Genomic DNA, 27,448 nt, shown 5'->3' with positions numbered 1-27,448 from the left:
TCAAAGCTGCCTAGTGACGGGAAGACTGAGACCCTTCTCCCCCCCCACCAGGGGGAGCAAGGAGGTCCAGGACAACTTGAAGGGCTGCACCAAAAACATCCTGACATCTCAGGTCCTGGCCATAGCCAGGGCCTGCATACACACTTGTGAACAGTGTTATTCACTGCAGGACCAAAGACAGGCTGAAATCACCAGAGAAAATATGATACAACAGGACTCATATCATTTATAGGGTTTGTTTTATTCACACAACATTGCCATACATTATTGCAGCAGGATATGAACCTGGTGTTACTCTAGAGAAAAATACATAACGCAGATTCTCTTACAGTGTGTGTCTACAGCTACTGTTACTGCATGCTTATATCAGCTGTTGTGAAGCTTTACAGTGAAGTCACGATGAGCATGTACAGCTAATCAGTCATAACCAAGTGTTGCTCCTTGTATTTAACATTGATGACTAACGGGGGTTACCCTTTGAGGCCACTGACAAGCTACCACAGTCATTTGGATCCAATAATGAGAATATATAGTGTCATCTTACAACAATAGTAGGTACCACTCTGACTGGTCAAAGTGTGTCTATCCAAACCCTCTTTGTTATAGTGCTGTTCTTATTCTTTATGCTCACTTATGTTCCACAGCCCTGCGTTTCCAGTCTGGTTTTTGTTTGCAGTGCAATCAAGTGTTGCTTTTGTAATATTTTATTTAAATGGACAGCTAACTAAATTTACTGAAGTAACTGATCTCATTCACCTCCTTCATCACCTCCTTTTCACTTCCACATCCTCTTTCTGGCACTTTGCTTTTTGCAGCTTTAAATGTATCTGCAGCATCACAGTGCAGCAGCCTCCATTGTATTCATTACCACTGATACAGAGATGAGTGAGCTGTCAGTCACACTAAACTGCAGTTAATTTACTTGTAACAATGCACAGGACCTTAGACCTTAACCACACTATTGGGATATTTCTTTCTGTAAAAATAAATATTTTCTTTCTGAAAACACTTTCATTAGGAATAATAATGATTTTTTTATTTTTCCAAATTTGATAATGCCTTATGATCCTGTATTATTGTAGAACTGCTGTCTATAGGGGCGTAGTGTAATGCCAGTAATTGCTTTGTTTTGTTTTAAGGTTGAGACACTGAATCTGCAATGCGTCGTTTATATTTAGTTGTAAACAGCCATGTTTCATGTGGCAAGTGTGTTAAAAGTACCGGTACCTTTTTTTTTTTTTACAAAACTGAAATATCAGCATTTCCTTATTTGTAGTATTGGTTGCTGATAGACACATCATTAATGTTTTGTAAAACTAGTACACACTCTCTCCTCACCACACCAAACAAGACTTGTTTCAAATAGTTTCTCCAACAGTCCACCTTCCACAGGGTTCAGTATATACAGGGCTAAAGCAATGAGCTAACAGGCCTAACCTTTGCTAAATTCTTTGTGCTGGAGCTGTGACTATACATACAGGCTGAAGGATGTCCCATGTAAAATGCTGGCATGTCCAACAGGCTAACTGAGCATAGATTGGAATATCTTTGTTGTGATACCTGTGAAACAGACTCTGGAAATCACAACTATACAACTTATAATCTTTGTGATGTTACACCATATGCCACGTTGAACTATTAAATATTACACAGGTAACAGTGGAAAAGCAGAGTTTTAGACATCCAACATCAGTGTTTTAATGTACTGATTCTTAAAAGCTGAATAACAAGCAGTCACTTGGTTGTCAAATCCCAGTTCTGTGTTAGTTTAAGAAATCACACTAATGAGGAAAAGCAGTGGGAAGACTTGACTTTGTATTTAATGCAGGGGCAAATACATGCGATTTCAGAACAGAGTTTAACCTTTCAGTGTAATGTGTTCCTATGCTGAACTGAATGAAAGTTACATGGTCATGCGGAGACGCTGCTTTTCCACTGGCCATTTTCCAATAATGGTGTTCCTGTTGTGAGTTTCTGCTCTGTCGCAGACAGGGCAAGCCACAAGTTGAGAGCAGGTCGATGCTCCTGCACTCCCAGTGCAACCAGAGCCCCAGCCAGGAGGGAGGTTACTCTGGTCAGGGTAGGGGACTGAGCAGGCATCACCTGCAACGCAGACATGAGGACAAGCAAACAGGAACATCAGAATACTTGTGGGACACTGAAAAAGCAGCATTGTCTTGTATTGTATTGTATGTCTAGTATTAGTAGTAGTATAGCCTTGCTCATGACAAGAAGATGTGTGTTGGTTAAGGGGACAAAAAAGTTGAAACTAATAAACTATATCTTAAGAAGGAGGCCTGCAGAGCTAAAAATGCTGGCCACAATAAACTTCAAAACCACACTTAAAACCTATGGGTGATGCCATTCAAATTTACTGTTTACAGTCTGTGGTTAAAATGCAGAGGGCAGTAAACCATTACCTTTTCAACTTTGTGACAGTGAATGAGTCCATCTGATCCAATGTAAAATGTGGAGAATGCATCGTATGATCTGTAAAAGTTAAAATTATTATAACTACTGAGACAAAAACTCCATAATCAAAACATTGTGTGGATGTTAGAAACACAAGACAGGAATGTAAACCAAGTAACAGGTGAGCCACAGTTTTGATGTGTTACCTGTACAGTTGAGATTTGTCTTTGCGATAAAAGCGCAGCAGCAGAGAATGAAAGGGAAGGCCTTTGACCCTCCAGCGAGCCTTAATGGTCCCATCTTCTGGGTGCTTGGTGAGCTTCAGCACTTCTAGCCGAGTCTCAGCGTAGTAACACAAACACAAAAGGCGCCACAAGGAGAGGATAAGCTGGTACGACGCGCGGCCTCTGCATCCAAACAACATCAATCATAACTCTCAGAATGAGTCTGCCTGGAATACGGTTTCATAAGCCCTGCATATTCACCTGGTCCTCATGTTTATGAGGCCGTTGATAAATTCCACATCATTTGAGTACATGGTGTAGTCATGGTTCTGCTTGAAGAAGTTTGGAAGCTGTAAAACACAGAGTACAGTAGGCATACAGTTAAAAGGTGGCCAAGTTATAGTTGGGATGAGTATGTGGCTACTCTGTCATATCCAAAAGTTTCAAGGCCCTGAAAGGATTGACAACTAAATACTTTCCACTTGTGAATAATCGTTCTCACTGTAGAACATTGGACTCCCAATAGTTTGAAATGGTTTTATAAGTCTTTCCAGATTGATGTGCAGCAACAGTTGCTTCTCTAACACCTTTGTTTATGTCTTTCTCCATCTTACTAACCTCTGGACATAAGGACAGATAATGTTTCATATGTTCATATGTTTTAGCACAGATAGATATAACTGACATTTGGGGCCATCTGAGGATATTTAATACTAGTTTATCTCCATTGCCTGAATCTTTAAATGTTATGTTGTACTACAGAAGACTTGAGAAACATTCAGTCATAAGCAACTGACCTTATATTATTATTACTTTATACATTTAATTAGTTATGAGACATCCTTCTAGCTATCTTTTGATCATTAATCACTGATTCTTACCTCTATCCTAAGTCTTTCATACATCAGGACCAAATTCTTCTCTTCTTCACTGTCTCCTTCAGCGTCCCCCTCTGCTCTGTCCACATAGCTGCACCATGAGAGTGATGGCTGCAGAGGGAGCTCCATCAGCTTCTTGTCAAGTCTACTATTCAGGCTGGATTTTAGCACACCGTCAGGCCCCAGGTGTGTGCCCGGACAATGAAAACAATAAAATGTAGAACCATACATGAATGGTGCAGGACACCCCTCTGTTTCAAACAGGCTTCTGAAGCAGTCATGTTCTCTCTTTACAGCATTTCTTCTGATGCCCTCCACACTAATGTCATCTTCTCTGCTGCCATCCACTGTGGTCAGTGGAAAGGAGAACTCTGTGGACTTCTGAGTTCCCAGAGGGAGGAGCTCTTTTGGTGTATTGTGACTGAATAGAGGGATTTCCATCAATGTGTGAACGCCGTTTGACTCGTCCTGCTGCACCAGCACACACACGCTGAGCGACTCCTCCGCCTCCCAGTCCTCCTCCTCCTCCTCCTCCTCATAGTTATATTGTCTCTGAGGCTGGCTGGCATGGTGCAATGGGTGGGACAGCATTGGCTGCTTAATGTTCTGATATCTCAGGCTGTTAGGGGGTGCCAGGGCCCATGATGCACTGCTCAGAGGACGCGTCTGACACAGCCGCCTGAGATCCACCACCTAAAGGAGAAATACAGAGTTGGTGGTCTTTTGAATTGTGTAAACAGGCACATTTTCAATGCGTGAAGTTGTATGCAGTGTTAATTTTGTTGACGAATCATTTTCGTCATAGTTTTCGTTAACGACCTTTTTTTGCTGATAAAAACGAGACGATAACTAAATAAAAACTAACGCACGGTGCCAAAAACGAAGACGAAATGTATTGACACTTTCGTCAACGAATAAAAACGAGACGAAATTATTGATGGAGACGAGATCCAATCAGAGCAAATCTTGTTTGTGGAAGGGAGGGACGAATCAGGAGACGGCGGCAGAGAGCCAATCAGAAGTGATCTCTCTGCGTGAGGACGTTGCCCCACGATGCTGGAAGAAGGCGTACTCATGCGTGGTAACACAAAACAGGAGAAGAACAAACACACGGACACGTCTGATGTCAAGACAAACAAGACGGTTCACACCATGTGGAGCGACTATCAGCGGTAAAAACACAACAAACCTGAAGCGACGTTTGCAGACGAGTCATCTTAATTTCCGTTCAAAGATACACGTGACAAAATCTATAAATGAAGACACCGCTGCTGATGGTTTTACAGCATGCGCACTGTTTCTAAGTTGTCACTGAAGTGTTTTGCTGTAGTTATGGAGGATTCATGAAGAAGGTCATGACTGAACAGTGTATTCAGGGAGAGCAGCTCACTGTTCACTGGTTCTTTTGTGAAAAGGTAATAGCAATTAAATAAAGAGGTGTTTGTTTCAAATAACACAAGTTAAAGCTGTGCCTGTTTTTATTGCACTTCAAACCTTAATTATTTCATGAAAAAATATATATCAGAATTTTAGTCGACTAAATCCACGGCAGATTTAGTCGACTAAAATTCTTTGATATTTAGTCGACTAAAACTAGACTAAAACTTTAAAAATGTTGATGACTAAAACGTGACTAAAATCAAATGACATTTTAGTCACAAGACTAAAATAAAAACTAAATCAGAAATTGCTGCCAAAATTAACACTGGTTGTATGGCTTTGCTGTCATTTTGCATTTTGCCTTAAAGGAGCTTACTCTATATTTCTTTAGTTTACTGTACTACTATACAATCTTTTGAGGTCTAACCTTTTAATTTCATGTTAAAATGGCCCAGCACAAATAAGAATGCACCGAACAAGAATGCAATGCAATGCCTAACATGCTCAAGTTGAAGCTGAAGTACCCTAACCCACCCACAAAAACATGCAAACCTGACAGAGAAAGGCCTCAGAAATGTATGCTCATCCACAATTGCAGCAAATTACCTGACCACGACTCCAGCTCCATTTTTGGATGGGTTGCCATCTGCCATGACTGCAGACAAAACTCATCCAGAAAGCCACACCTCCTCTGCTCACAGCCATTTCCCACAGGGGTGAGGGCAACCCCAGTCACCAAATGACCATCACCCACTGCGCAAACACTCTTCTTGGAGACTTGATTTATGCCTTTGGGATGATTCCCAACTACCACAGCAGGGCCTCTACCTTGACAAACCTAAGACCACAGAGAAGAAATGGCTTTAAAAGGATTTCAATGAATAGGGGACCCTAGAATTTAAACACTTCATTAGATTCCATTTTTTTTCTATTTTACCACATAAAATAGCACAGAAATTCTTAATGCAGTTATCTAGCTGTCCCTCAATATGTAAAAAGCAAAGCCAAGAGTGGCCTTGTCTTGGTCACAACAACCATTATGTCTAACATTTTGTCATGCTATAAACTAAATGACTAAGAAATTTATTAGCATATGATGACCTGGAACATAGGATATAACTTTTATATGAACTGACGTGTTGAACTCAGAAAAACAATCAGTTAAAAGATGTTAAAATGGTCTGTAGAGCTAAAGAAAACAACAAACATGGTGATGACCCTTTGTGAATTAAATAAATGTCGATTCAATACTGATAATGAATGCTTTGTTATCTGTATGGGAAATGGCAAAAAGTCTAGTTGAAAGCAGTGATGGCTTGTCCCCTATCTAGGGCTTTCCATTGAGGGTTTGTGCCAGGAGCGCATGACCTGCAGCAGGCCACAAGTTTATAATCAGAGTCCATGGTGACAGCTGACACTGAGTTAAAAAGACATGAGCTGGACATATCTCAATGTAGAGTTCTACTCATACAACTTTGATTGTTAAAGTGAAATATACAAGAACTGAATCAGCAAGTTTAAATGATCTCACCACATCTTGCAGTTGACCAGTTATTTAGACAAGGTTGTACGCGTTCCTTTTACGCGTGTAAAAGGAACAGTTTATTGACTAGAATTTCTAATTTCTATTAAATAAAAGAGCAATAATTTATTTACATAGTGTACTGCTAGTGCCACATATGACATTGAACATTCTCTGACTATCCTGGTGTCATACATAATCACTGCAGCTGGAAATTACTGTTGTAAACACACAGCAAACAGCAGAGGTTACCTGGGTTGTCTATCAAATTATCCTGATCATATTCAGCCGGAAACATTCCATATCCATACTTTCTCAACAACTACTAGAAGATAATTCCTTTGACTATTGACAGAATGCACATGCTCCTCGAGTAACGCTTAATGATAGTTGCTAGCTTACTAGGCTAACTAGCTACCAGCTACTTGTGGGCTAGCTACCGGTTCGACAAACGCCCTCGTGATATTACCTTTTATAGACGAAAGCCTGGTTTATGTAAAATCTTGTACGCAGTTTTCCTGGTCAGGTTTTGCAGAGTCGTCGCAAGTAGACTGACACTTGCAAGCTGATAAGCGTTACTTAGGTAACTTACGCAAATGTCATTTCAGCCCTATGTGTCCTTGCCCGGCCAAACACGCCTCACTCAGCCCGGCTGTCGTAATGCTGCGTTTACGGCTGTGGGAAATTTTGACTACAATCAAACATCACAAATCACCCATCGCTGTGACAGGACAGGAGGGACGCACCTGTATGTATGCGTTTTAATATCCCGACACATCAACAGGAGTTGACGTCATCCTGAGTTTTAATATCCCGACACATCAAAATGGAAATCAATATCGGACTCTTGTCACAGTCAGATTAATCAGAATCAGAAATACTTTCTTAATCCGAGGGGGAAATTGCTTGCAAATGTTGATTAAAGCCAATTATAGAGATTGTATTAATTACAACATTAAAATTAATTGGCTAAGATCCTTGTTGAGAGGTAAAAATAGCCAGTGGTTCAACATCCCAAACCATATTTTTATGAATTTAGTTGGCATCATTTTCTGTTTAGATGATTTTGATCTTAAAAAGCTCCCCATCAAATTATCTGTCTTAAATCAACAAGTTTTACTATACTGAATTATTTTCATGTTTAATTATATTTTATAAATATATATTTTTAGTTAATTATATATATATATATATTATAAATCACGGACCATTTATTCTATGATTACAAGTTTACTAATGTCTTCTGGGGAGACATTCCCCAATTTAGCCCATTTATCAATTTCACTTATTTAGGTAAAGAGAATATCGTATATGGTATACAAGTAAAGGATCCAACACATGTCATGGGAATTAATACAATCATCATCGTTGCAAAATTCTTTATAGATAAGAACATATTCATGAATATAAAACCCCAATTCTATGCCTCTATGGTTGTATAGCACACGGCCCTGCCACCCTCCAGCGTGAAGGTGGCAGTATAGTCTCGTAAACCACGTAAAAGACCGTAAAAGAAGAGTCAAACTTTGTTGGTGACCCGGCATTTGCATCATCACATTACTGGGCCGCATGACATGTGTGTTGGTATATAGCTGGCTGTATAGAAATAAGAGAAATTTTGTCGAATCGTTTTCGCAGTTGAACTAACAAAATGCCTAAGAAAGCCAAGGAGGAAGCAGAGTGGGTGGACGATGAAGCCGCCCCGGCAGCTGGTGAGATAACGTTATTTTAGAGTGGCAGATGCTAGCCAAAAGGCTATGTAGCATTACAGCTAACTAACGAGCAGTAGCCTGACTGACTGTCATCTTATGCCAAACTCCATTGACATTCTCACAAAATAATTTCTGACATCTCCATCAGAGATAATTAAGTTAAAGGCATTGATTTCGGTTGAGGTTGTTTAAGATAACCGTGCATCATAGCATATGTTTAGCTTCTGTGCATGTATGCTAAATACATGCTATAATGATGATGATGGCCAGCCATTAAATGAATGTTAGTGACAGTAAATGTAAAGAATAGGTTAGGCTTAAATTAAGTGTCGCCAGGTTTTATTTGGTAGTTAAGGTGACGTCTTATTGCTCTATGTAGGAACTGCATATAATGTAACACTACACACAGCCGCAGACATATTATCTGTCAGCATTGTTACCATTAACATTTATAACAAGCAATAAACTGAAACCCGATGATGAAGCTTTTTGTCTCACAATTTGGCACAATGTAGGTTAACAGCCGCCGTTTTTGTGAAAAAATCTCTTTATTCCATCAGAAAAAACAGTGAAAAAGGGGAAGAAAGATAAAAAAGGGAAAAAGAGTGTAAGTATGTGTTTATTTTTAAATACTTTATTGCTAATGGCTCGTTGTTGCAGTGTGTGTCATTGGCTCTAATGTTTTCCTCTAGTTCTTTGAAGAACTTGCCACAGACAGCAAACCAGAAAAGGAGGAGGAGGTGGCTCCGAAAGATACCCAAGGAAAACAGGTAATCATTACTGTGAAGGTAGAAAAAGTATTTAAGTATTATTTACCAAGCAGAGCACTCTCCTTTCCAAACTGTTGCCTATGTGTAACAATCCATCTGATGCATCTCCATCTGCCAATGAAAATATTGAATCATATAGTAAACTGTATTGCATTATCATCCTGTCATATGTTGACAGACTTATTACATTTACGTTACATCTGACACTCTTTTAGCCGCAGAGAAAGAAGAAAGACCGGCGGAAAGGAAAAGGTGTTGATGATGAGGATGATGATGAGGATGTCATGCTGAAGCTGAAAAAGCTCTCAGTGCAAGCTAGTGATGAGGAAGATGAGCCAGGTAAGATAGCGCAAGAACATATTGGATTGTCGTATGTAAAAGTCATACGTGCATTTATCATTCAGCGTGCTTGCTTGTTATTTCCACAGTCATCGCCCCCAAAAAAGGAAACAAAAAAAAGGTATGTCATTAGTCTACAATGGCACATTGTACATGACATTGTGAGCCTTCACTTGTTGACATGTTGTTTTGGTGTCCATCAGGGTGGGAACATCTTTGCTGCTCTCAGCCAAGGACAGAGTGATGAGGATGAAGATGAAGATGAGGATTTAGATGAAGATGAAGATAAACCTGCAAAAAAGGTGCAGAGAATATATCAATCTTAAATCTTATTGGATACAGATTGGATACTTTAAAACATAAAACGTACATTTGATAAAAATCAAGGTTAACTACAACATATAATTAACCCATGCAGTATCTACACTATTCCAAATCATAGTCATCAACTTCCTTAACTGCTGGTGTATTTAAACATGCCTTTACACATATATTGTGTTTTAAAGCTGCTCTGACGACCCCTTCTTTATAAAGCTGGTGTAATTTACTTTAGTGCATGCTTTCCAGGTGCATGCTGGTGTAACATAATCAGATGTTTGGCTTTGTTTCAGTTGTCTCTAGAAGCATATATCCACCATGCCTTTTTACACAGCGTATTTAGCACTGTTTCCACCTGTAGAGCTTCTCACAAGTACAACAGGTGAGCGGATATTCTGCCTTGAATAGCAAGGCACATTAAATTAAATAAGTCTGATGAACAGGCTGCATGTTTGTTAAATACAGTCAAAAGGCCCTTTCACTCAAATGGTATTAAGTACAGAATGCAATGATTTGCAATGCAATAAATGCAGTTAAAAATGCAGTTGTATGGACTGTGCTCCTAAAATTTCAGATGAAAAAAGTTAGTCTGATACCCTTGAAGGGTTTGTTAATATGAACATTCCATGAACCATTATGAACCATTACAACAGAAAATGGTCAGTGTCTCTGGCTTTGGGGCCCCTGGGATTGTTATCCATCCAAGCCTCCCACCCAGCTTTGGTAAATGACGTATCTGTACAATAGCTTGCTGAATGAGCAGTTGTCAGTGTTAAACGCATGTGTCATTTACTCAAGTAGAGAGTGAATCCCATTGTATTAATTTAAGAGAAAACATTTGATAAATCTCTGTAAAGAGTCCTGAACTTATTAAGTCAAGATTCAAGAAGTAAATGGAGATGAGAAGGGCGTCCTGAAATACCTTAAATTATAATAAAATGTCTGTTTTGATGGCAGAATCTACATTCTCAAAATTGTGGGTGTATCTGTCTATGTTTGTGCGTCTTTAATGCAGGATGTTGAGAAGGGAAAGAAAAAAGATAAAGTTAAGTCAAAGAAGGTGGGTCTTTTTTATGTCATCAGTTTTTCATCTTTTTTTTTTTTTTTTTTTTTTTTTTTTACATCTGGCTCATCACATTATGAATCCATGTACATCGCATGATTGTGGGATACAGAGTAGTAAAGTGTTTTTTCTCAAATCTCTTCTAACTCTTAACTTTTCTGTCCCACGCTTGACACTTGGTCTATTCCATAATTTTCTGTAGCCAAAATAACTTACGATGATTTCTGTTTATGACACTGTCAGGATGGCTCTCAGGAGAAGGATGATGATGAGGCAGAGAGAGACGATAGTGATGAGAAACATTCAAAGAAGTCTAAGAAGGTCGAAGCCAAGTCCAAGGTGTGTGCTGACCCAAAATAAAGCATATTTACCACTTTGGTAAACCTGCCCTGGGGACTGTCTCTGTATCCAAGCCTTCAACAGGGTTATGACATGTTTTCCTCTGTCCCTGTAGAAAGGAAAACCAGCTGAGGATGAAGATGAAGATAGTGACACAGGAGACATGATGATGGTATGTCTCTTCTCCACTGTGTGGCCTCTTCTTTTCTTTTGATCGGATCATTAATTTGTCACTCTGTCTGTAACCCTTAGAGTGCTGAGGATGTCATTGCGGAACAGGCCGCACAGCAGGACGACGACCCGTATGCTAACCTTAGCAAAAAGGAGAAGAAAAAGAAGAAAAAACAGGTGATCACTGTGTGCAGTCATATGAAAAATGTCTTCCATGGAAATACTGGGAAAACAAGTTGACCATTCATCTTGCACATGTATACTGATTTTTACAAACATCATACTTTGACACTTTGCCCTCGAGGCACTGCAGGGCACCACATTACCCTCTGTGGGATCCAGAGGTAAAATGTCACCTGTGGATTTGCAGTGCCAGTTCTTGCTCTAATCTGTGTATGTGGGTGTGTGTGTCTTTACAGATGGAGTTTGAACGTCAGGTGGCCAGTGTCCGAGCTCAGAATGCCATGGAGGGAGATTTCTCGGTTTCCCAAGCTGAGCTGTCCTCCAGACAGGCCATGCTGGAGAATGCCTCTGATATCAAGGTGACATTCTGCACAACTTGTAATTTTTAGTAGAGTTGATGAGGACTGACCCACTATAATAAGCACACAAGACAACACAGCTATTAGCTGGAACAGAGGAGAGTGTTCTTCTCTTAATGTTTTTTTTCTCTCCTAGCTGGAGAGGTTCAGCATATCTGCTCACGGCAAGGAGCTGTTCGTCAATGCTGACCTTCTTATTGTGGCAGGAAGAAGATATGGTTTGGTTGGACCAAATGGGTAAATATATTTGTTGTTTGTTTTTTTACTTGTGCCTTTTAACACCACTCTGATAACCTGGGTGAATGTTGCCATCACAGGAGAGTTAGGTTAGATAGGATAATAATGTTCTCTTGTGTTCATCTCCTATTTCAGCAAAGGAAAGACCACATTACTTAAGCACATAGCCAACAGAGCTCTCAGTATTCCCCCCAACATTGATGTGCTGCTGTGTGAGCAGGGTAGGTGACCTGGACTTCTTCATCGTTTGTCTTTGTGTCCATGCCGTAATAGCCTACTGACCAAGTCGTATGCTTGTGTTCCTGTAGAGGTTGTTGCTGATGACACACCGGCTGTGCAGGCGGTATTGAAGGCAGACACTCGCCGTCTGAAGCTTCTGGAGGAGGAGAAGCAGCTGCAGGCTCGTCTAGAGAAGGGAGAGGACAGCGTCGCTGAAAGGCTAGAGAAGGTGAGTGTGTGTCAGTATAATACTAAACAGAATAATAGAGTGTAAAGTTAGTAATGTATTTTTGCTAACCAACCTGGTAGGTATTTACCATATTTTCGCGACCATAAGGCACACCGCATTATAAGGCGCAGTGTCAGTTACACGGTCTATTTCTGTCCTCAGCGCATACACAAGGCGCACCGTACTATAAGGCGCAGGTTACGCTAAAACATACCAGTACGTAAATTCAGTAAAAACCGGCTGGATATCAGCGAGGAGCCGGTGCAGCCTCTCTCTCGATGGTGGCAGGGACAGAGAAACAGCGTGTGTTTCTATGGGCAGAGCAGTGGCTGCTGCTGAATGCCTGTTGTGATTCCAACTTTATCTTTACACTTCATTAACAAATAAAGACTATCTTCGGATATAAATTGCACCACAGTGATTCCTAATTCATTATTGCTCTGAAATTATGCCGGCTTTCACAAAAGTTTGGACAACGGTCACTGAGACGCTAAGACGCCAGATACCAGTACGTACGGTAAATAAAAAGGTAACGGGACAAAAACATAGAGTTAAGTCGAACTTTATTACAGCTATGTACAATACACTCACATTTTAATCAATCCTCTCCCGCAAACCCATCAAAGTCCTCATCTTCAGTGTCAGAATAAAACAACTGTGTGAGTGCTTGCATACCAGCTTCCCTCTCATTGCTGTCAGAGTCACTGTCGTTGCCGGTTGGCTGTTCTGAAATCATGCCGGCTTTGACAAAAGTTCGAACAACAGTCAATGCAGAAACATGAGCCCATGCGTCCACAATCCACTCACATATGGTGGCGTAACTCGCCCGGCGCTGCCTCCCAGTAAAGCTGTGCTCGCCGTCTGCCATCCATCGCTCCCACGCTGCTCGCAGCTTAGCTTTAAACGCCCTGTTTACTCCGATATCCAGCGGTTGAAGTTCTTTGGTTAACCCTCCCGGGATAACGGCAAGCTCCCAATTCATCTGCTTCACCTGGTTTTTTACTCCAGCGGTGAGATGGGCGCGCATGGAATCACAGATCAGCAGCGAGGGTGATACGTGGAAAAAAACCACCCGGTCTCTTTACGTAAACCTCCCTGAGCCACTTCTATTTTCTCCTCGTCCATCCAGCCCTGATGTGCGATCGGACTTTTGCATCTCAGCTTTAAGATGGAGAGTTACGTTGCGCTGCAGAAGTGAAAACCCACTCCGCATCCTCCGCAAGCCGCTCACATCTCTATCAGCAGCGATTCAGTAAAAAGCGGCTGGATATCAGTGAGGAGCCGGTGCAGCCACTCTCTTGACAGTGGCAGCGACAGAGAAACAGCGTGTGTGTTTCTATGGGCAGAGCAGTGGCTGCTGCTGAATGCCTGTTGTGATTCGAAGTTTTTCCACGCATCCACAATCCATTCACATATGCTGGCGTAACTAGCCCGGCGCTGCCTCCCAGTAAAGCTGTGCTTGCTGTCTGCCATCCATCGCTCCCACGCCACTCGCAACTTTACTTTGAACACCCTGTTTACGCCGATGTCCAGCAGTTGGAGTTCTTTGTTAACCCTCCCGGGATTACGGCAAGCTCTGAATTCATCTGCTTCACCTGTTTTTTTTCCACGGGGATGTCGAAAGTGAGGTGGATTCATCCATGTCGGTGACGCGGAAGCTGGCCAGCGTTTCTTTGTAATCCGCTGGAAGTTGTTGCGCCAGTACCGTAGCGTTCAGCTGATTGGTGAATTGCTGCCAGCGTACACTGCACGCTGGCAGCAATTCACCAATCAGCTGAACGCTGTGTGTTACGTAGTATCCATCTGATTGGTTCATCGCTGCTAGCGTACGTAGTGTACGCATGGCGTACTGTTCAGCTGATTGGTGAATTGCTGCCAGCGTACGTAGTTTACGTACCACGTCCCCGTGTCTGGTACTCAACCCATACACAAGGCGCACCGCATTATAAGGCGCAAGGCCAACTTTTGAGAAAATTTTAGACCTTTAGGTGCGCCTTATAGTCGTGAAAATACGGTACTAAGAAGATCTTACATGTTAGAGACTAGTCTTGCGTGCTAAACTAATTCAGAAGACAAAACAAAGGCATGTGGTATAATAATTCTTAGTTGTGTGCATTTCCCTCTGCAATAAAAATCATTGAGATTTCAAGTGCTTTTAACTGCAATTTATTTCTACTTTTGGACAGGTCTATGAAGAGCTTAGGGCAATTGGTGCAGCAGCAGCAGAGGCCAAAGCCAGAAGGATCCTGGCAGGTCTGTCATTTACCCCTGAGATGCAGAATAGACCCACTAAGAGGTTCTCTGGAGGGTGGAGAATGAGAGTTTCCCTGGCCAGGTACATCTTACTAACAGTCATGTATAGAATAATATCTCCTAATTTTCCACTTACCCTTTTTACCTTCTATACCCACAGAGCTCTGTTCATGGAACCAACACTACTAATGCTGGACGAACCAACCAACCATTTGGATCTGAACGCCGTCATCTGGCTAAACAAGTATGGAACTTTTTATCCTGTGTTTGTTATTTATGTTGCAGACGATTTAACAGTGCAATAAAGAATATTATTTACTCCTTTAGTTACTAAGCCATTCCTGATATTCTGACATTTGTAGTCACTCTGAGCTTAGTTTTCTTTGCATATAAGACTTGCACCTCCATGGAAACGGCACAGACATGGCTGCAAGTAGAGAGAACTCAAAGATGCCTTTGGCAAAAACAGAAATAACAAATTGATTTTTTTTCCTGGAATCAGTATACTTACGCTTGTTACCAAAAGTGGAAAGAAATTGGTACTGCCACATCTGTTGGCATGTTTTCAGCCCCTATAAACTGTCTAACAGTAAACTTTGCTTTGGTAATTTGTGTATTTTTCCCTGTACAGCTACCTTCAAGGCTGGAAGAAGACTCTTCTTATAGTATCCCACGACCAGAGTTTCCTTGATGATGTGTGTACAGATATCATCCACTTAGACAACCAGAAGCTCTACTATTACAGAGGGAACTACTGTAAGTATCCAGCTTCCTAGTTTTTTGCTATAGAGTTAATTTATTGTAAGTAGGACAATATTTTGTGGAAAAATTAGATATCTCACTGCCTACTTGACTGTTTCTGCTTTTCTTTTAAGTGGCCTTCAAGAAGATGTATGTGCAGAAGCAGAAGGAGCTACAGAAACAGTATGACAAACAGGAGAAGAAACTCAAAGAGCTTAAGGCTGGTGGCAAGTCCACCAAACAGGCTGTAAGTACAACATTCATACCCCCAGAGTTCATTTTCATAACACTAAAACACTAATTGCTAAATAGTTCTCAAGCTTAACTATAGCAGGTGCCACATTTTGCCATTTTTATTAATCACTATTCTTCACTAATCTTTCCCCTCAGGAGAAGCAAACTAAAGACGCCCTGACAAGAAAACAGCAGAAGGGCAAGAAGAAGGGAGGCCAGGAGGAGGAGAGCCACGAGGCCACCGAGCTGCTGAAGAGGCCCAAAGAGTACACAGTCAAGTTCACCTTCCCCGACCCGCCTCCTCTCTCACCTCCTATACTGGGACTACATAGTAAGAACCCACACATGAGACTCAACTCAACACAAACTGAACAAGGCAACAAATCATAATGCTGTCTAGGTCTTTTATTTATTAGATCGGTTTTGAAAAGAGTTAAATATTTAACATATTTCTAAGATATTATTGTTGTTTCAATCATTGACCAGCAGGGGGTACAATAGCTGAGCATCTACAAAATCAAGTATGATTTGCTTAAATTCAGTGTAGATGCATAGTTGTTACATGTACCCTTGTTTGCTGTAAAACAAATTTGGCAACAATAAACAAACAGGAAGTACAGACAGAGTTCTCTATTTTACTATTCCTATTTTTTTAAAGACTTTAAAATGACAGCACATAGGTTGCAGCTGGAGACTGCAGCTGTGTTTTAAAAGAATGCAGGTAATATTATACATTTCTCCTTCACAGGAATGAACTAATAATAAAAACAAAAAGGAATTCTTCTTCTAGTTCCGCCCCATGCCTTAATGTGCTGGGTGTGGATCTTAGGCTGTATAGATAAAGCCTTGGCTGTGAATGGAGTAAACACATGACAAAATTCCATGGTTGGGAATGGGGATGGTTGGGTAGATATTTGGATTTGACACCTTGCTTTCTGTTATATACAGGTGTTGACTTTGGCTATGACAGTCAGAAGATTCTGTTCAGAAATGTGGACTTTGGCATTGACATGGACTCTAGAAGTAAGTGTGCTTCTTCAACATGAGAACAGTAAATTTCAATCGACAAATGGATACTTAATATACCTTAAAATCAGGGCTGAGTAACTACATTGACAACAGCAAAAGGTCTTTCTTGAAAACATGTGATTTTACAGTATAAAAAGGCACTGGTGGAAGTAGCAGTATGGTTAATGAGGCAGAAATATCTGCACTGTGGTGGACTGTTTTCTTCTCCAAACACCCCCACCCCCTTTTATTATTATTTTGTCTTGTTTATCACTCTTCTGATTTCTGATTTTTCCATCTTTGTGTAGTTTGTATAGTTGGACCTAATGGAGTTGGGAAGAGTACCCTGCTGCTGCTGCTCACAGGAAAAATAAATCCTGTAAGGGTATTCAAAATGAAGTCAGGTAAAACACTGTATACACTGAGTTAACACAATCTTTCCTTTTTTCAGACAAAAGGTGAGATGAGGAAGAATCATCGCCTGGTGAGTAACACTTAAAAGTACATGTTATACGCACACTGCTCACATTAAAGGTAGGGTAGGAGATTTTGAAAACTCAGTGAGAGTCAGTCAGATTTTGAAAGTAAACACACCCCTTTCTCTCGGAGCTCACCCCGAAGCCACACCTCCCAACCAGTCTGTGACTTCGGCCATCATGCACGTACCTCTCTGGTGCGCACAGAGCAGGAAGAGAGTGACAACCAGCCAATACTCCGTGGAGGGGCGCCTCGTAGGATTGACTGATGTTTTTAGCGTTTTATAGCTTCCACAGATGATTAATATTCTTCGTTTTAAAGTGAAACTGCCGAACTAATTGGTTGCTATTGGATTGTAAAGAGAAGTTAAACTAATTTAACAAAAGTGCATCAGAATGAAATCTCCTACCCTACCTTTAACACGACTCCTACTTATGTGTTTCTATTAGGTTTCTGTAGCACAGTTCCATGCTTTTTGTCACAGTATATATTGTGCATTTACTGTCTAGCATAGGTTTTTATAATGTGTTTATAAGTAACATTTTACAGACTGTTTTGCAGACACCTACAAATGTAAAAAAAAAAAAAAAGTATTATTCATGCAACAAACTCATGTTCTGGTGCTGGTGGGCATTGATGGGATGATGTCAGTTGATCATGGGGATACTTTTAGTTGGCGTGTGCAAAAAAACTTGTGATCACAGTTTAGAAAGTTGGCTAGAGACACTAAATACCAACTTATCCAGGAGCAGTAAAACAATTCATGGACACTTGGCTAAACTGATACATGTTAAATTCTGTGGCAAACGCTTTAAGATAACAAATTTGTGTAAAGCCAGCAATGCAGTATTTTGACCAGTGAAATGATATTTCACAAGCTATTGATTGGTTTCCATGAGTAAAGCTGAAGCCTCATGTTTTGTATGCCTGCAGAAAGTGGGCTTCTTCAACCAGCAGTATGCCGATCAGCTGAACATGGAGGAGACAGCCACAGAGTACCTGATGAGGAACTTCAACCTTCCCTACCAGGACGGCAGGAAGTGTTTGGGACGCTTCGGCCTAGAGAGTCATGCCCACACCATTCAAATCTCCAAACTCTCTGGTATGAACATGAGCTACTCAGCAGAAATGTTCACTTCATGTTGTCATCAGCATTTTCTAACACTGTCTGGGTCTATGTCTAATAGGCGGTCAGAAGGCCAGAGTAGTGTTTGCTGAACTGGCCTGTCGCCAGCCTGATGTACTGATCTTGGTAAGGGCCATTTAGCCTTTTTTCCAGCCATATTCATGAATGAATTATAGGACTAACTGATTTTTATCTCTCACAGGATGAACCCACAAACAACTTGGACATCGAGTCAATAGATGCCTTATCAGAGGCTATCAATGAATACAAAGGAGGTAAGAAGACTTATTGTATGCATGAGTGACACCACTGACAAAGCTGTCGGGACATGCTCCATAAGCATGATGGCATTATCCTCTAAAGAATGAACTCAGTCTAGATAAAACAGACCCAGTCATGTGACTTAAACTTGTTAAATACTCCACTAGAACAGAGAAATCTATTGGTGCTTCTCAGGTGGCAAGAACAAAAACAAAATTTGTTTTGGCCCAGACTTTTCATAATTCACAAGAAACGTGTGCAGAACTCCTCATTCAGTCCTCTCACTGTAGCGCACACACATAGGTTTTGCATACGACAGAAGCAGCAGTTTGGGAGGAAGATGTTGCTATAATTTGGTATTTCTTGGTTTTGCTTGTTTCTGAAATATCTCCGCTTCAAACATTCACGTAAACTGCTGCTTCTGCCGATGTTCAGCAGCAAAACGACTTCAGAACCTGTATGCGTGTGTGCGTGCATGATATGCGCTGCACGCTGCAGTGGGAGAGCCATATGAGGACTACACACATGTGTAGTATGAAAAGTTTGTTATTGTTCTTGCCACCTCTGGAACACCAACAGATTTCTCTGTTCTCTAGATATGTAACAAGCTCTACAAGGCACTTTTATTTGATTTTTACAGCAAGGGGACAGCAGAAAGTAATCGAATTTATCGTCATGAGTAAAATTATGTTGGTTAGAGGGTTTTGATCTATTTTCGGTTAATTGCCCAGCCCTACATGATTTCCAGTTTTTATTTATATTGGTGCTGATAGGAGATTCATGTCATATACCAGCCCTTTAGATCAAAGTAATGATCAAAGTTATTTTTCCCTTCCTGTCCAGCTGTCATGATCGTGAGTCACGATGCTCGACTTATCACAGAGACTAACTGCCAGCTCTGGGTGGTGGAGGACTACACAATCAATCAGATCGATGGAGACTTTGATGACTACAAGCGTGAGGTGTTGGAGGCTTTGGGAGAGACCATGGTCAACAAGGTCAACCCATGATGGCAGTCAGAGCAGAACACCATCATATCATATGCTTGCTACCCTCCATGTGAACTGGCTGGCAGCTCTCATGCTAATTGTCATTATAGAAACCTTAGGATTTGCTGAGTGGACTGTAACATCTCGGAGGAGTTGCACAGATGTGGAAATGTTAATCTGGCCATCACATTCTACATATACAAATGGAGAGAAAATACAGCCAAACAATAAAATAAATACATTTTTAACTGTGGTTTATTGAACATTTATGTGCACACCTACACAACATGAACATATGGTACTGAAAACTCATCCAGTTTTGATTATGAAGACGAGATCAGTCAGATGGCGTCTCTTTCAAGTAAGCCTTGTAGGTCTTCTTGACTTTAGCCACTTCATTCTCATCAGGTGTTACTTCCTTGTACCATTTATACCACGCATCACCAGAGGTTAATGACGAGGGAGGTGGTGTGGAGCCCACAGCATCATGGGCATTGGAGTAGTCTTCTGAAAAATTCACATATGGAATCTGGAAGGGAAGTAACCCTGAAAGAGGAAACAAGGAGGCAGAAAGGTTTAATAATTTGAGCCAGTTATCTGCTATAGGTGTGGTAACCTAACCACTTACAATTAGTAGTAGCAGGGGTCTGCTATTGTTGCTAATCTATACTTGTGGCCAGATCTTAACATGTCTACCTGTGTTTTTAAATCAAAGTTGCTAATATGTAAAAGTACAAATATAACATTGGAAAAATGTTCCACAGGGAATGTGTCTCAATTTATTTGCATGGTAGAGTTTTAAATTATTTGTGGCTGTACCATAGTAATAAAATGGTTTAAGAAGCGAGCTCATACAGCCCGAAGGCCTGAAATCCTTTCCAATAATATGCCATGAAGCATTTTTAATTGAGCCACCAACACATTGCACATTCAGTCTTGTTTTACCTACCGTGATCTTGTGCCGTCTTGATCGCTTCATTGAGCTTCTTCTGCTGTTTCATACACACACCTACATCAGAACCACCAGATCATGAAACACCTGCTAATTAAGAGGAAGACATTTTGTGTTGATGTATGTGGTGATGTTGATGACTTACCAGTTCGAGTGGGATCATACACTATTCCAGTGTGAGGACTGATGAACTGCTGCAGCAACTTCACATTCTAAGAGAGGAGATACATGTGGGTCAGCAGCAAGGAGGAAACCAACAACTAACCTAACTACAGTATATAAGCAAGACATTTTTCAAGACAGCTAATTAATGAGTGCACATAGTCATGTTGACTACTTTTTTGTTTTTACTATTACTCCTTTATATACACGTCTATTTTATAATTCACGTCTGTACTGCTATTGCGGTTTTTATTATTAAGATTTGGGAAACTAGAGTATTTACATATTGACAGTTAAGCTATATAATTACACATTAATTTCATCAAACCAATTTATGACTATATATAAAAAATATGAAATAGTGTAGTTGAGTCCAACAACAATGTTGAAACGTTTCAACTTGGAAAGCTTGGAACTTTGTTACTTTCTTCACCAAATTTCACCCCTGAATCCCAAACAAGTAAAAAAGGGCTTCAAAAAAAGCTCCCTCTGGTTATGCCCAGAGCTCTAACTATGATAAAGGAGAGTTGATATTGTAAGAGCTAGTGCTCAGGACAGTCAGTTATGACATTTATGCAACTTTTAGGTGTGTATTGTGCCATGAATTGTGTAATTTGTGTTACAATTAAACCTCTACATATTTTCCAAATTAAGGTCCCATAGGGATTCACTGAAACCGGAGGGGTTAATTTTGTTCTCTGCAGATGAGGAGTAACTGTTGTTTTTTTCAACTAAATTAAAGAAAGTGGCAAAAGAATCAGTGTGCTGTAACTCATTTGCATATGCATCAAACAAGCAATAAACCCATCAGACTGATTGCTTAACCTACCTGATGGTGGACAATAATGTTTTGATCCCGACAAATTGGACAGGGGTTTCCAGATGTCTTGTCTCCTCTCTACAATAACAGGAAGAGTTAATATGACAGGACTAATGCAAGCTCTCGAACAAAAACAAAATACTATTTTTACTTACTATGCAAGTCTTGCGTGTTTTCTGTGGGGGGATTCCTCCTTTGTGGTTCCTCCTGTAGCCTGCCCACACTGGGTTATTCCCATACTTTTCAATGTATTCTGTCAGGGCAAAAGGAACGCACTGTAAATTGGAACACTTGATAGTTTGAGGTCGGACTTTCTTTTGAGTACCTTCGCTCTCCAGGTAATCCCAGGGTCTTTCTTTGTAGCGGGACTGAGCCTCTATAGAAAGAGAAGCAGACTGATCCAGCAGGGACGCTGCTTTGCAGTAAGACTTTCTTGGATGTACAAACACGGAGAGAGGCGGACATGTCTGTACACGAAGCCTTAGTAGACAGTTCTAAGTGGAAACACAAAACCATCCTATCAATTTCTGACATGAAAATCCTCTTAATAATAACATAAAATCATGTACTACACAGCTATACTCAAATGTTACGTCTGGCGTAAGCAAAACGTAACATTTGAGTATAGCTGTGTAGCTAGCTAGCTAGCTACTGTACAACACAAGGGTAGATAGCATCCAGCGTTTCTTCTTCCTAAATTCAACATGTCCATACTAGCATTAACAAATACGTTATTTGGAAGTGCATAATAACAGGAACATGAAATACAATACCTGATATTGACGCAATGGATGTGAAATTGTAGGTGATAATCGGAACAAAACCTTCGTGATCAACTGCATGGAGGCAGCCATTTTTTCCCTCTACGTCATTGGGGTTATTGGTTAAAGGTGAAAGGTCGGGCGTTTACTTCTGTCACTTCAAAATTTTATTATCATATTATTATATGATGATATTAAATCATTAGGAGTGTAGGTAACGCAACACCACGTCATTTTGTATTGCTCAAGTACGGAAGCGTATTGCATTCACTTAAGTAAAAAATAAATCCTGTTTTCATCCTAGTAAATCCTAGTTTTATTTTATTTTTTCTGTTTTTACGAGTTATCTTTTCTCTTCTTACGAGTTATATTTTCTGTTTTTAGTTTGGGAAAAATACCTAATTATTAACATGTTCAATCCAAACAGAATGTTGACTTGTTCATGGAAGCAACAATGTCCCATCTGTTCGTTTTAATCCGTTTTTTTTTTTTGCTTTGGGGTTAAGACACCGGGAGATACTGCAGTCTTTTAATCAATATTGATGGTATTATTATAAATTTATCGACTTTGCGCAGGCACCTAAAGACTTTACGGCTGTTCACTCGAAACGAGCAGTCTGGTCTATTAGATATAGCAGTGTTTCTCCAGAATCAGAATGGGATGCTGCATGGATGCAAGATGATGCATTTGAAATTCATTCAGGCTGGCTATGTGGTGACTCAAGAGACGATCAGGAATTTGCTAAAAAAATACTGGATCCTGATGGGGTGCAACTGAGACACAGGAATCGCCATCATGACATGATGATGCGGACGAATTCTCGCAAAGATGTTATTTGTCTGGCTCAAGCAATTACAACCAACGCATAGAGTCCTGGTAGGTTCTTAAGGAACATGTTGATGAAGATTCTCAGTCATCCAGGTCATCATACGTAGAGAAGATTGAAGCAAGGCGTCTGGACTTGTAGAGTTTTCTAGAAGACGTTTCGCTGCTCATCCAAGCAGCTTCATCAGTTCTAACTGTTTGGTGGGGAAACATGGTTTATATGTGGTTACAGACCTATGTGGGTGGGTCTGGGTAAAACTTAAAAAAAACTTACAAACAATAGCACTAAATGTTTCCATACTTACCTGTGATGTTCTGGCTGACTGGGCCAGGTGTGTCTAACGACTGGCTAACGACTATGAAACTGCCGGAGGGGGACTGGTGGACAGCCCTTTGTTCTTGCTGTGAGTATGTGCAAACTTCCTGGGAATGGATGGAATCATTTTCATCAAATATGGCACATTATATTGTCGCCAGGAGTGTATGTCTATGACATAAATACACATCTGACCACAGTTCAGTTTTAACCTGCATTGGGCAATATACTATCCAGAGACAGCATCAGTGCAAATTATTTTTCTATTTGCATTATGTATATTAAGCATTATGTCATTAATTATGTTTGTTTCAGTTGTTGTCAAATAATAACATGAAATGTGACTATATGATTTATGTGTAATTTACCCATGTTACATTACAACAAAGAAACTAGGTAACAATAAAACTAATAAATCTAAATGAAAAATTCTGTCGACTTATGCTGGATTGACACCACCAATAATATAATATGTCATTATTCGTTATTCATGTCAGTGAATATTTCAGCACTATTTGTGGTGGTGGCTACTTAAACTTTTGCAGTGAAGACACAGTTTAACACAAAATAATAGAACTAGAAATTTTATTTATAAAATTCAGGAAACTTATAGAAGTACTTAGAACAACTCCACCCACCCACACACACATTTAATTAAAAGTGTAAACACAAACTTTATGTAAACACAAAAGGCTGAATTGATGGTGGGTGATAATTTTGTAGAGTAACAGTATTCAACAGAGGAATTGTAAGCACTACCTTTGTAAAAGGGATCAAAAGCCTTTCAAGGTTTTCAAATGTGAACATCTGTAATCACATCAGCTCTGGATAGCTGTTGAAAGTTGATGGCAGTTCCAAAGTAGGGCCACACGTGTGTGCAATGGGCCGTCGTGCTAGCCCTTCCACATGGGTAAATATGTCTTCAATTTCCTTGAAGAATATGACATCAGACCCGGTCACAAATCGCAACATCTTCCAGAGGCCAACATCATCCAGTCCCCTGATGTATTGATTTAAGGACCGGAGAGATTGGTTCTCGGCTGGAGTAGCTGGAGAGGCTGTAATCAGTTTTAATACCTTATGTGTTGTTGGTTTAAGATCATCATACATCTTCTGCATTTTCTTGCACACTTCTGAAACACTGCCTCAGAGGTGGTCCTGCAACTGCTGCTATATTATCCAGTGCATATTTTGGTTGCTGTATTATTTGTTTGTGGGCCACATGGAGAAGCACAGCTTTCAGGTTGTCTTGTGATGGGACTGTTCTTACTCCCATGCGATCCATGAGATCAAGGAGTTCATCTTGATCATCACCAACTAGAGTCTCTTGCAAAGCAGTGGACAAGAGATCTCGCTCAGACTGGTGATACAACATCAGGGAATCAAACATTAAATCAGGAGAGACAGAATGTTCCCCAAATGTGACAGCAGCTGTAAAGGCCGGGGCCAGATGAGAAGGAAAATATCCATGTCCTTAAATCCCTTCACCAATATTCTACCAACAGATCCCCACTCTTCTTCTTGCCATTTTTGGGATAAGAATGGAACCCTAACATCTGCACCCTCTGCTGCAAAGTCCAAAAATTCCACCCAGAAGGCAGCATACCCTGGACACACCATCAGCATCTGCACCCACTTCATCAATGAAACTGTATTTCAAAGAGTAGCTTCATCATTGCTTCATCCTTGAACTGTGTAACCATTTCATCTAAGAGATTCACTCTGTGAAGTTTCACTGTCACATGTAAAAATTCATAAGAAGGACTTGGTGGACCAGCAGGTACCACCTCTGAATGGAAGGACACTGAGGTGTTGGTGTTGGTGCTAGTTTGTGTCCCGTCTATAATGACAATTGGAGTGTCAGCTGCTTCAGATTGGATAGTTGTGTTTCAAGAACACCTAAAATGGTCCACTCTAAGTAGTACCACTTATGACCTGTATGTTATATCAAAAACATCAACAGCTGGCATATTGGTTTTACCTTGCCCAATCACCTCTACAGTTGTCTGCAGTTCAATATCTTGTGTGTTCTGGAGCTGTTCAAAAATGTCTGTTGTGTTTTTGTTAGTAAATCAAATCTTAGCATCCCTAATTTGTATGTTTCATAGAGCTCTCCCACACTAATATGCTCATCAAGGTGTGCTTCCTGAAAGTCAACAATACTGTGACTAAACTCTTCCCACTTTCCCTGTCTAGATCGCTCACGGGAAAAATAGCATCTTTGCATGTGTCAGATGTGTCTTTTTGGTGGCACTATATATGGAAATATCAATAACTCTGGTTCCTCCCCCATTGCGTTTTCTCACCGGTTTCTTATCATGTATCCATCCCAGCTCGATGTCGGCTTTGAAGCCCTTTTGTTATGTTTTAGATGAATCTGTGGTAATGGCCTGGGAGGCACCTCCTCATAATCCTGATCTTTGTTGCTTTTAGTTTCCATCTTTCTTTTAAGTTTTTTGGGTCAGCTCCACCTTTTCTCTGCTTTTCCATACAGGAGAAACGCCTTGTAGCAATCCTATCACCATATGCTGGAATATAAGCAGCCAGTGTTACATCATCATCCAAACACTGAAGAGTCAATCTGTAAAGTGAGAACAATGACGTTAAGACATGCTGCCTGTCTTAAGTACAACAGGCATAAAATATACTAAGAATTATTCATTTATGTACCTCCAGAACATTTATAGCTATCATATAAACATCTGTAATGTATTCATTCTTATACTACAGCAATTATGAAATTGGAGGGCAGTTTGTGAGGTTAGGTGTTTGACATAAAAATGGAAACTATTGGAAAAAAATGTGAAAATATAAAGATACCTAATATATTAGGTTAGGCTGGGTTTATTTAATAAAGGAACAGTACAATTTTATATAGACAAATATATATCAGATTCGGCAAAATATAAAATAATGCAGTTAAGCCTAACAAAACATTGATATTTAATACACTGCAGAAATTATTGTGCAGAGACTTACATGTTCCTGCTGCATCTTCAGAATATTCTCCTCAGGAACACTGTGACTCTTAAGAAATTTCCACAGACCATCATCTTGTGGCAGGGGGTTATTTGAACATGTGGCCATAGCATACTCTGTACAAATTTAAAAAAGAAACAGGCAGACTTTTTAAATATCTGTTTTGCATCAACAAATACAAACAATTTAAATAATGTATATTGCTTTAAATATATTTAAATCTCCACTTAGATGTTCAGATATGCCTAACTGGTTTGCTATTTAGTTTAATTGCTGATAGGCAATCGAACTCTTGTTCTTCAACCTCTTTCTTCTTCTTCTTTCAGCCATTCAACTATCAAAATGTTCATCTCACAGAGGACATTCCGGGTCAACTTCAGTTTTTTTTTTCAAAAAATTATAGTTTTTCAAATATTAAGCATCATTTTTAACATGGGAGTTTATGGAGGAGCCTTCAAAACCACCTTCAACTTTGACATGTAACTAGTTCCACATGCTTTCAGCTACAGAAACAGTTCAAACATCAGTCTGTTCAGCTCTTCGAGGGCTATGAAACTTGTATTTGGATTTGTTCAAATAAGTTTTGTTTTCAAAATATTAATAAAAATTCAAAAGCCGTTTAACATTGAGGTCTATGAGAGAGCCCTTCAATGAGGGTCATCTGCCATATATATCTCCTCCTACAAATTTCAAGCTACAGATTCCATTTTAGTCTTAAAACGCTCACGAGATGCTGCTCTATTAAACTTGTATTCAGAATTTTCTAATTCTGAATCTTCCTTCTATCGTCATGGGTAATGTTAGATCACTGGGTAATAAGATGGAAGAGTTAACATCTCTCACAAAGAGCGAGTGTGTGTTTCGTGAGGCGTCTGTAATGTGCTTTACAGAGACGTGGCTGCACGCAAACATACCGGACTCTACCGTGAGTTTAGCCGGCTTTCAGTTGGTACGGGCGGACAGGAACTGCACCGAGAGCGGCAGGAAGAAAGGAGGGGGACTTGCGCTCTACGTGAACAACCGGTGGTGCAGCCCGGGACACGTTACGGTAAAGGAGCGTGTGTGCAGCCCGGACATTGAACTGCTAGCGGTATATCTACGTCCATATTATTTGCCCAGAGAGTTCTCTCATGCCATTGTACTCGTTGTTTACATTGCTCCCTCGGCTGAGGCGTCGCGGGCTAATGA

The 27,448-nt window shown here is 40.3% G+C and overlaps 3 protein-coding genes and 1 long non-coding RNA gene across 6 annotated transcripts; 1 reads left to right on the top strand and 3 right to left on the bottom strand.

Moving 5' to 3' along the window:
- Positions 1-222: 222 nt before the first annotated feature.
- c2h6orf136 (chromosome 2 C6orf136 homolog) lies at positions 223-7,089 on the bottom strand. Of its 2 annotated transcripts, none has more exons than XM_028400790.1 (7): positions 7,009-7,089; positions 5,501-5,732; positions 3,518-4,207; positions 2,898-2,986; positions 2,619-2,819; positions 2,421-2,490; positions 223-2,103 (listed from the first exon to the last, which is right to left on the bottom strand). In XM_028400790.1, exons 2-7 carry the CDS (start codon positions 5,597-5,599, stop codon positions 1,912-1,914), a joined length of 1,341 nt encoding a protein of 446 aa, XP_028256591.1. In that variant the 5' UTR covers positions 5,600-5,732; positions 7,009-7,089; the 3' UTR covers positions 223-1,911. The 2 variants fall into 2 exon arrangements, with proteins under 2 accessions (XP_028256591.1, XP_028256590.1); XM_028400789.1 differs by having other exon boundaries at positions 6,886-7,070.
- An 838-nt stretch (positions 7,090-7,927) lies between these two features.
- abcf1 (ATP-binding cassette, sub-family F (GCN20), member 1) lies at positions 7,928-19,697 on the top strand. 2 transcript variants are annotated; one of them, XM_028399014.1, is made up of 26 exons: positions 7,928-8,128; positions 8,689-8,735; positions 8,821-8,898; positions 9,114-9,237; positions 9,327-9,358; positions 9,441-9,539; positions 10,571-10,615; positions 10,862-10,957; positions 11,073-11,129; positions 11,210-11,305; positions 11,548-11,670; positions 11,807-11,907; positions 12,043-12,128; positions 12,216-12,355; positions 14,542-14,690; positions 14,769-14,852; positions 15,240-15,364; positions 15,484-15,596; positions 15,740-15,914; positions 16,532-16,606; positions 16,900-16,970; positions 17,043-17,075; positions 18,002-18,170; positions 18,256-18,320; positions 18,397-18,469; positions 19,299-19,697. In XM_028399014.1, the coding sequence occupies exons 1-26, from the start codon at positions 8,068-8,070 to the stop codon at positions 19,463-19,465; spliced, it is 2,484 nt and encodes an 827-aa protein (XP_028254815.1). In that variant the 5' UTR covers positions 7,928-8,067; the 3' UTR covers positions 19,466-19,697. The 2 variants fall into 2 exon arrangements, with proteins under 2 accessions (XP_028254815.1, XP_028254817.1); XM_028399016.1 differs by lacking the exon at positions 10,571-10,615.
- On the bottom strand, positions 19,682-22,255 carry mrps18b (mitochondrial ribosomal protein S18B). The gene is made up of 7 exons (XM_028399018.1): positions 22,152-22,255; positions 21,704-21,872; positions 21,534-21,631; positions 21,388-21,456; positions 20,542-20,608; positions 20,394-20,453; positions 19,682-19,990 (listed from the first exon to the last, which is right to left on the bottom strand). The coding sequence occupies exons 1-7, from the start codon at positions 22,230-22,232 to the stop codon at positions 19,782-19,784; spliced, it is 753 nt and encodes a 250-aa protein (XP_028254819.1). The 5' UTR covers positions 22,233-22,255; the 3' UTR covers positions 19,682-19,781.
- Positions 22,256-23,980: 1,725 nt separating this feature from the next.
- LOC114431863 (uncharacterized) lies at positions 23,981-27,227 on the bottom strand. Its single transcript, XR_003670197.1, has 3 exons — positions 27,175-27,227; positions 26,261-26,376; positions 23,981-25,862 (listed from the first exon to the last, which is right to left on the bottom strand). It is a non-coding gene; the product is annotated as an uncharacterized LOC114431863 (long non-coding RNA).
- Between the last annotated feature and the right edge of the window lie 221 nt (positions 27,228-27,448).

This window comes from Parambassis ranga, chromosome 2, assembly GCF_900634625.1.
Source record: "Parambassis ranga chromosome 2, fParRan2.1, whole genome shotgun sequence".
Taxonomy (NCBI): Eukaryota; Metazoa; Chordata; class Actinopteri; family Ambassidae; genus Parambassis; species Parambassis ranga.
The sequence above is the reverse complement of the archived record's forward strand: the minus strand, read 5'-3'. Positions and strand labels throughout refer to the sequence as shown.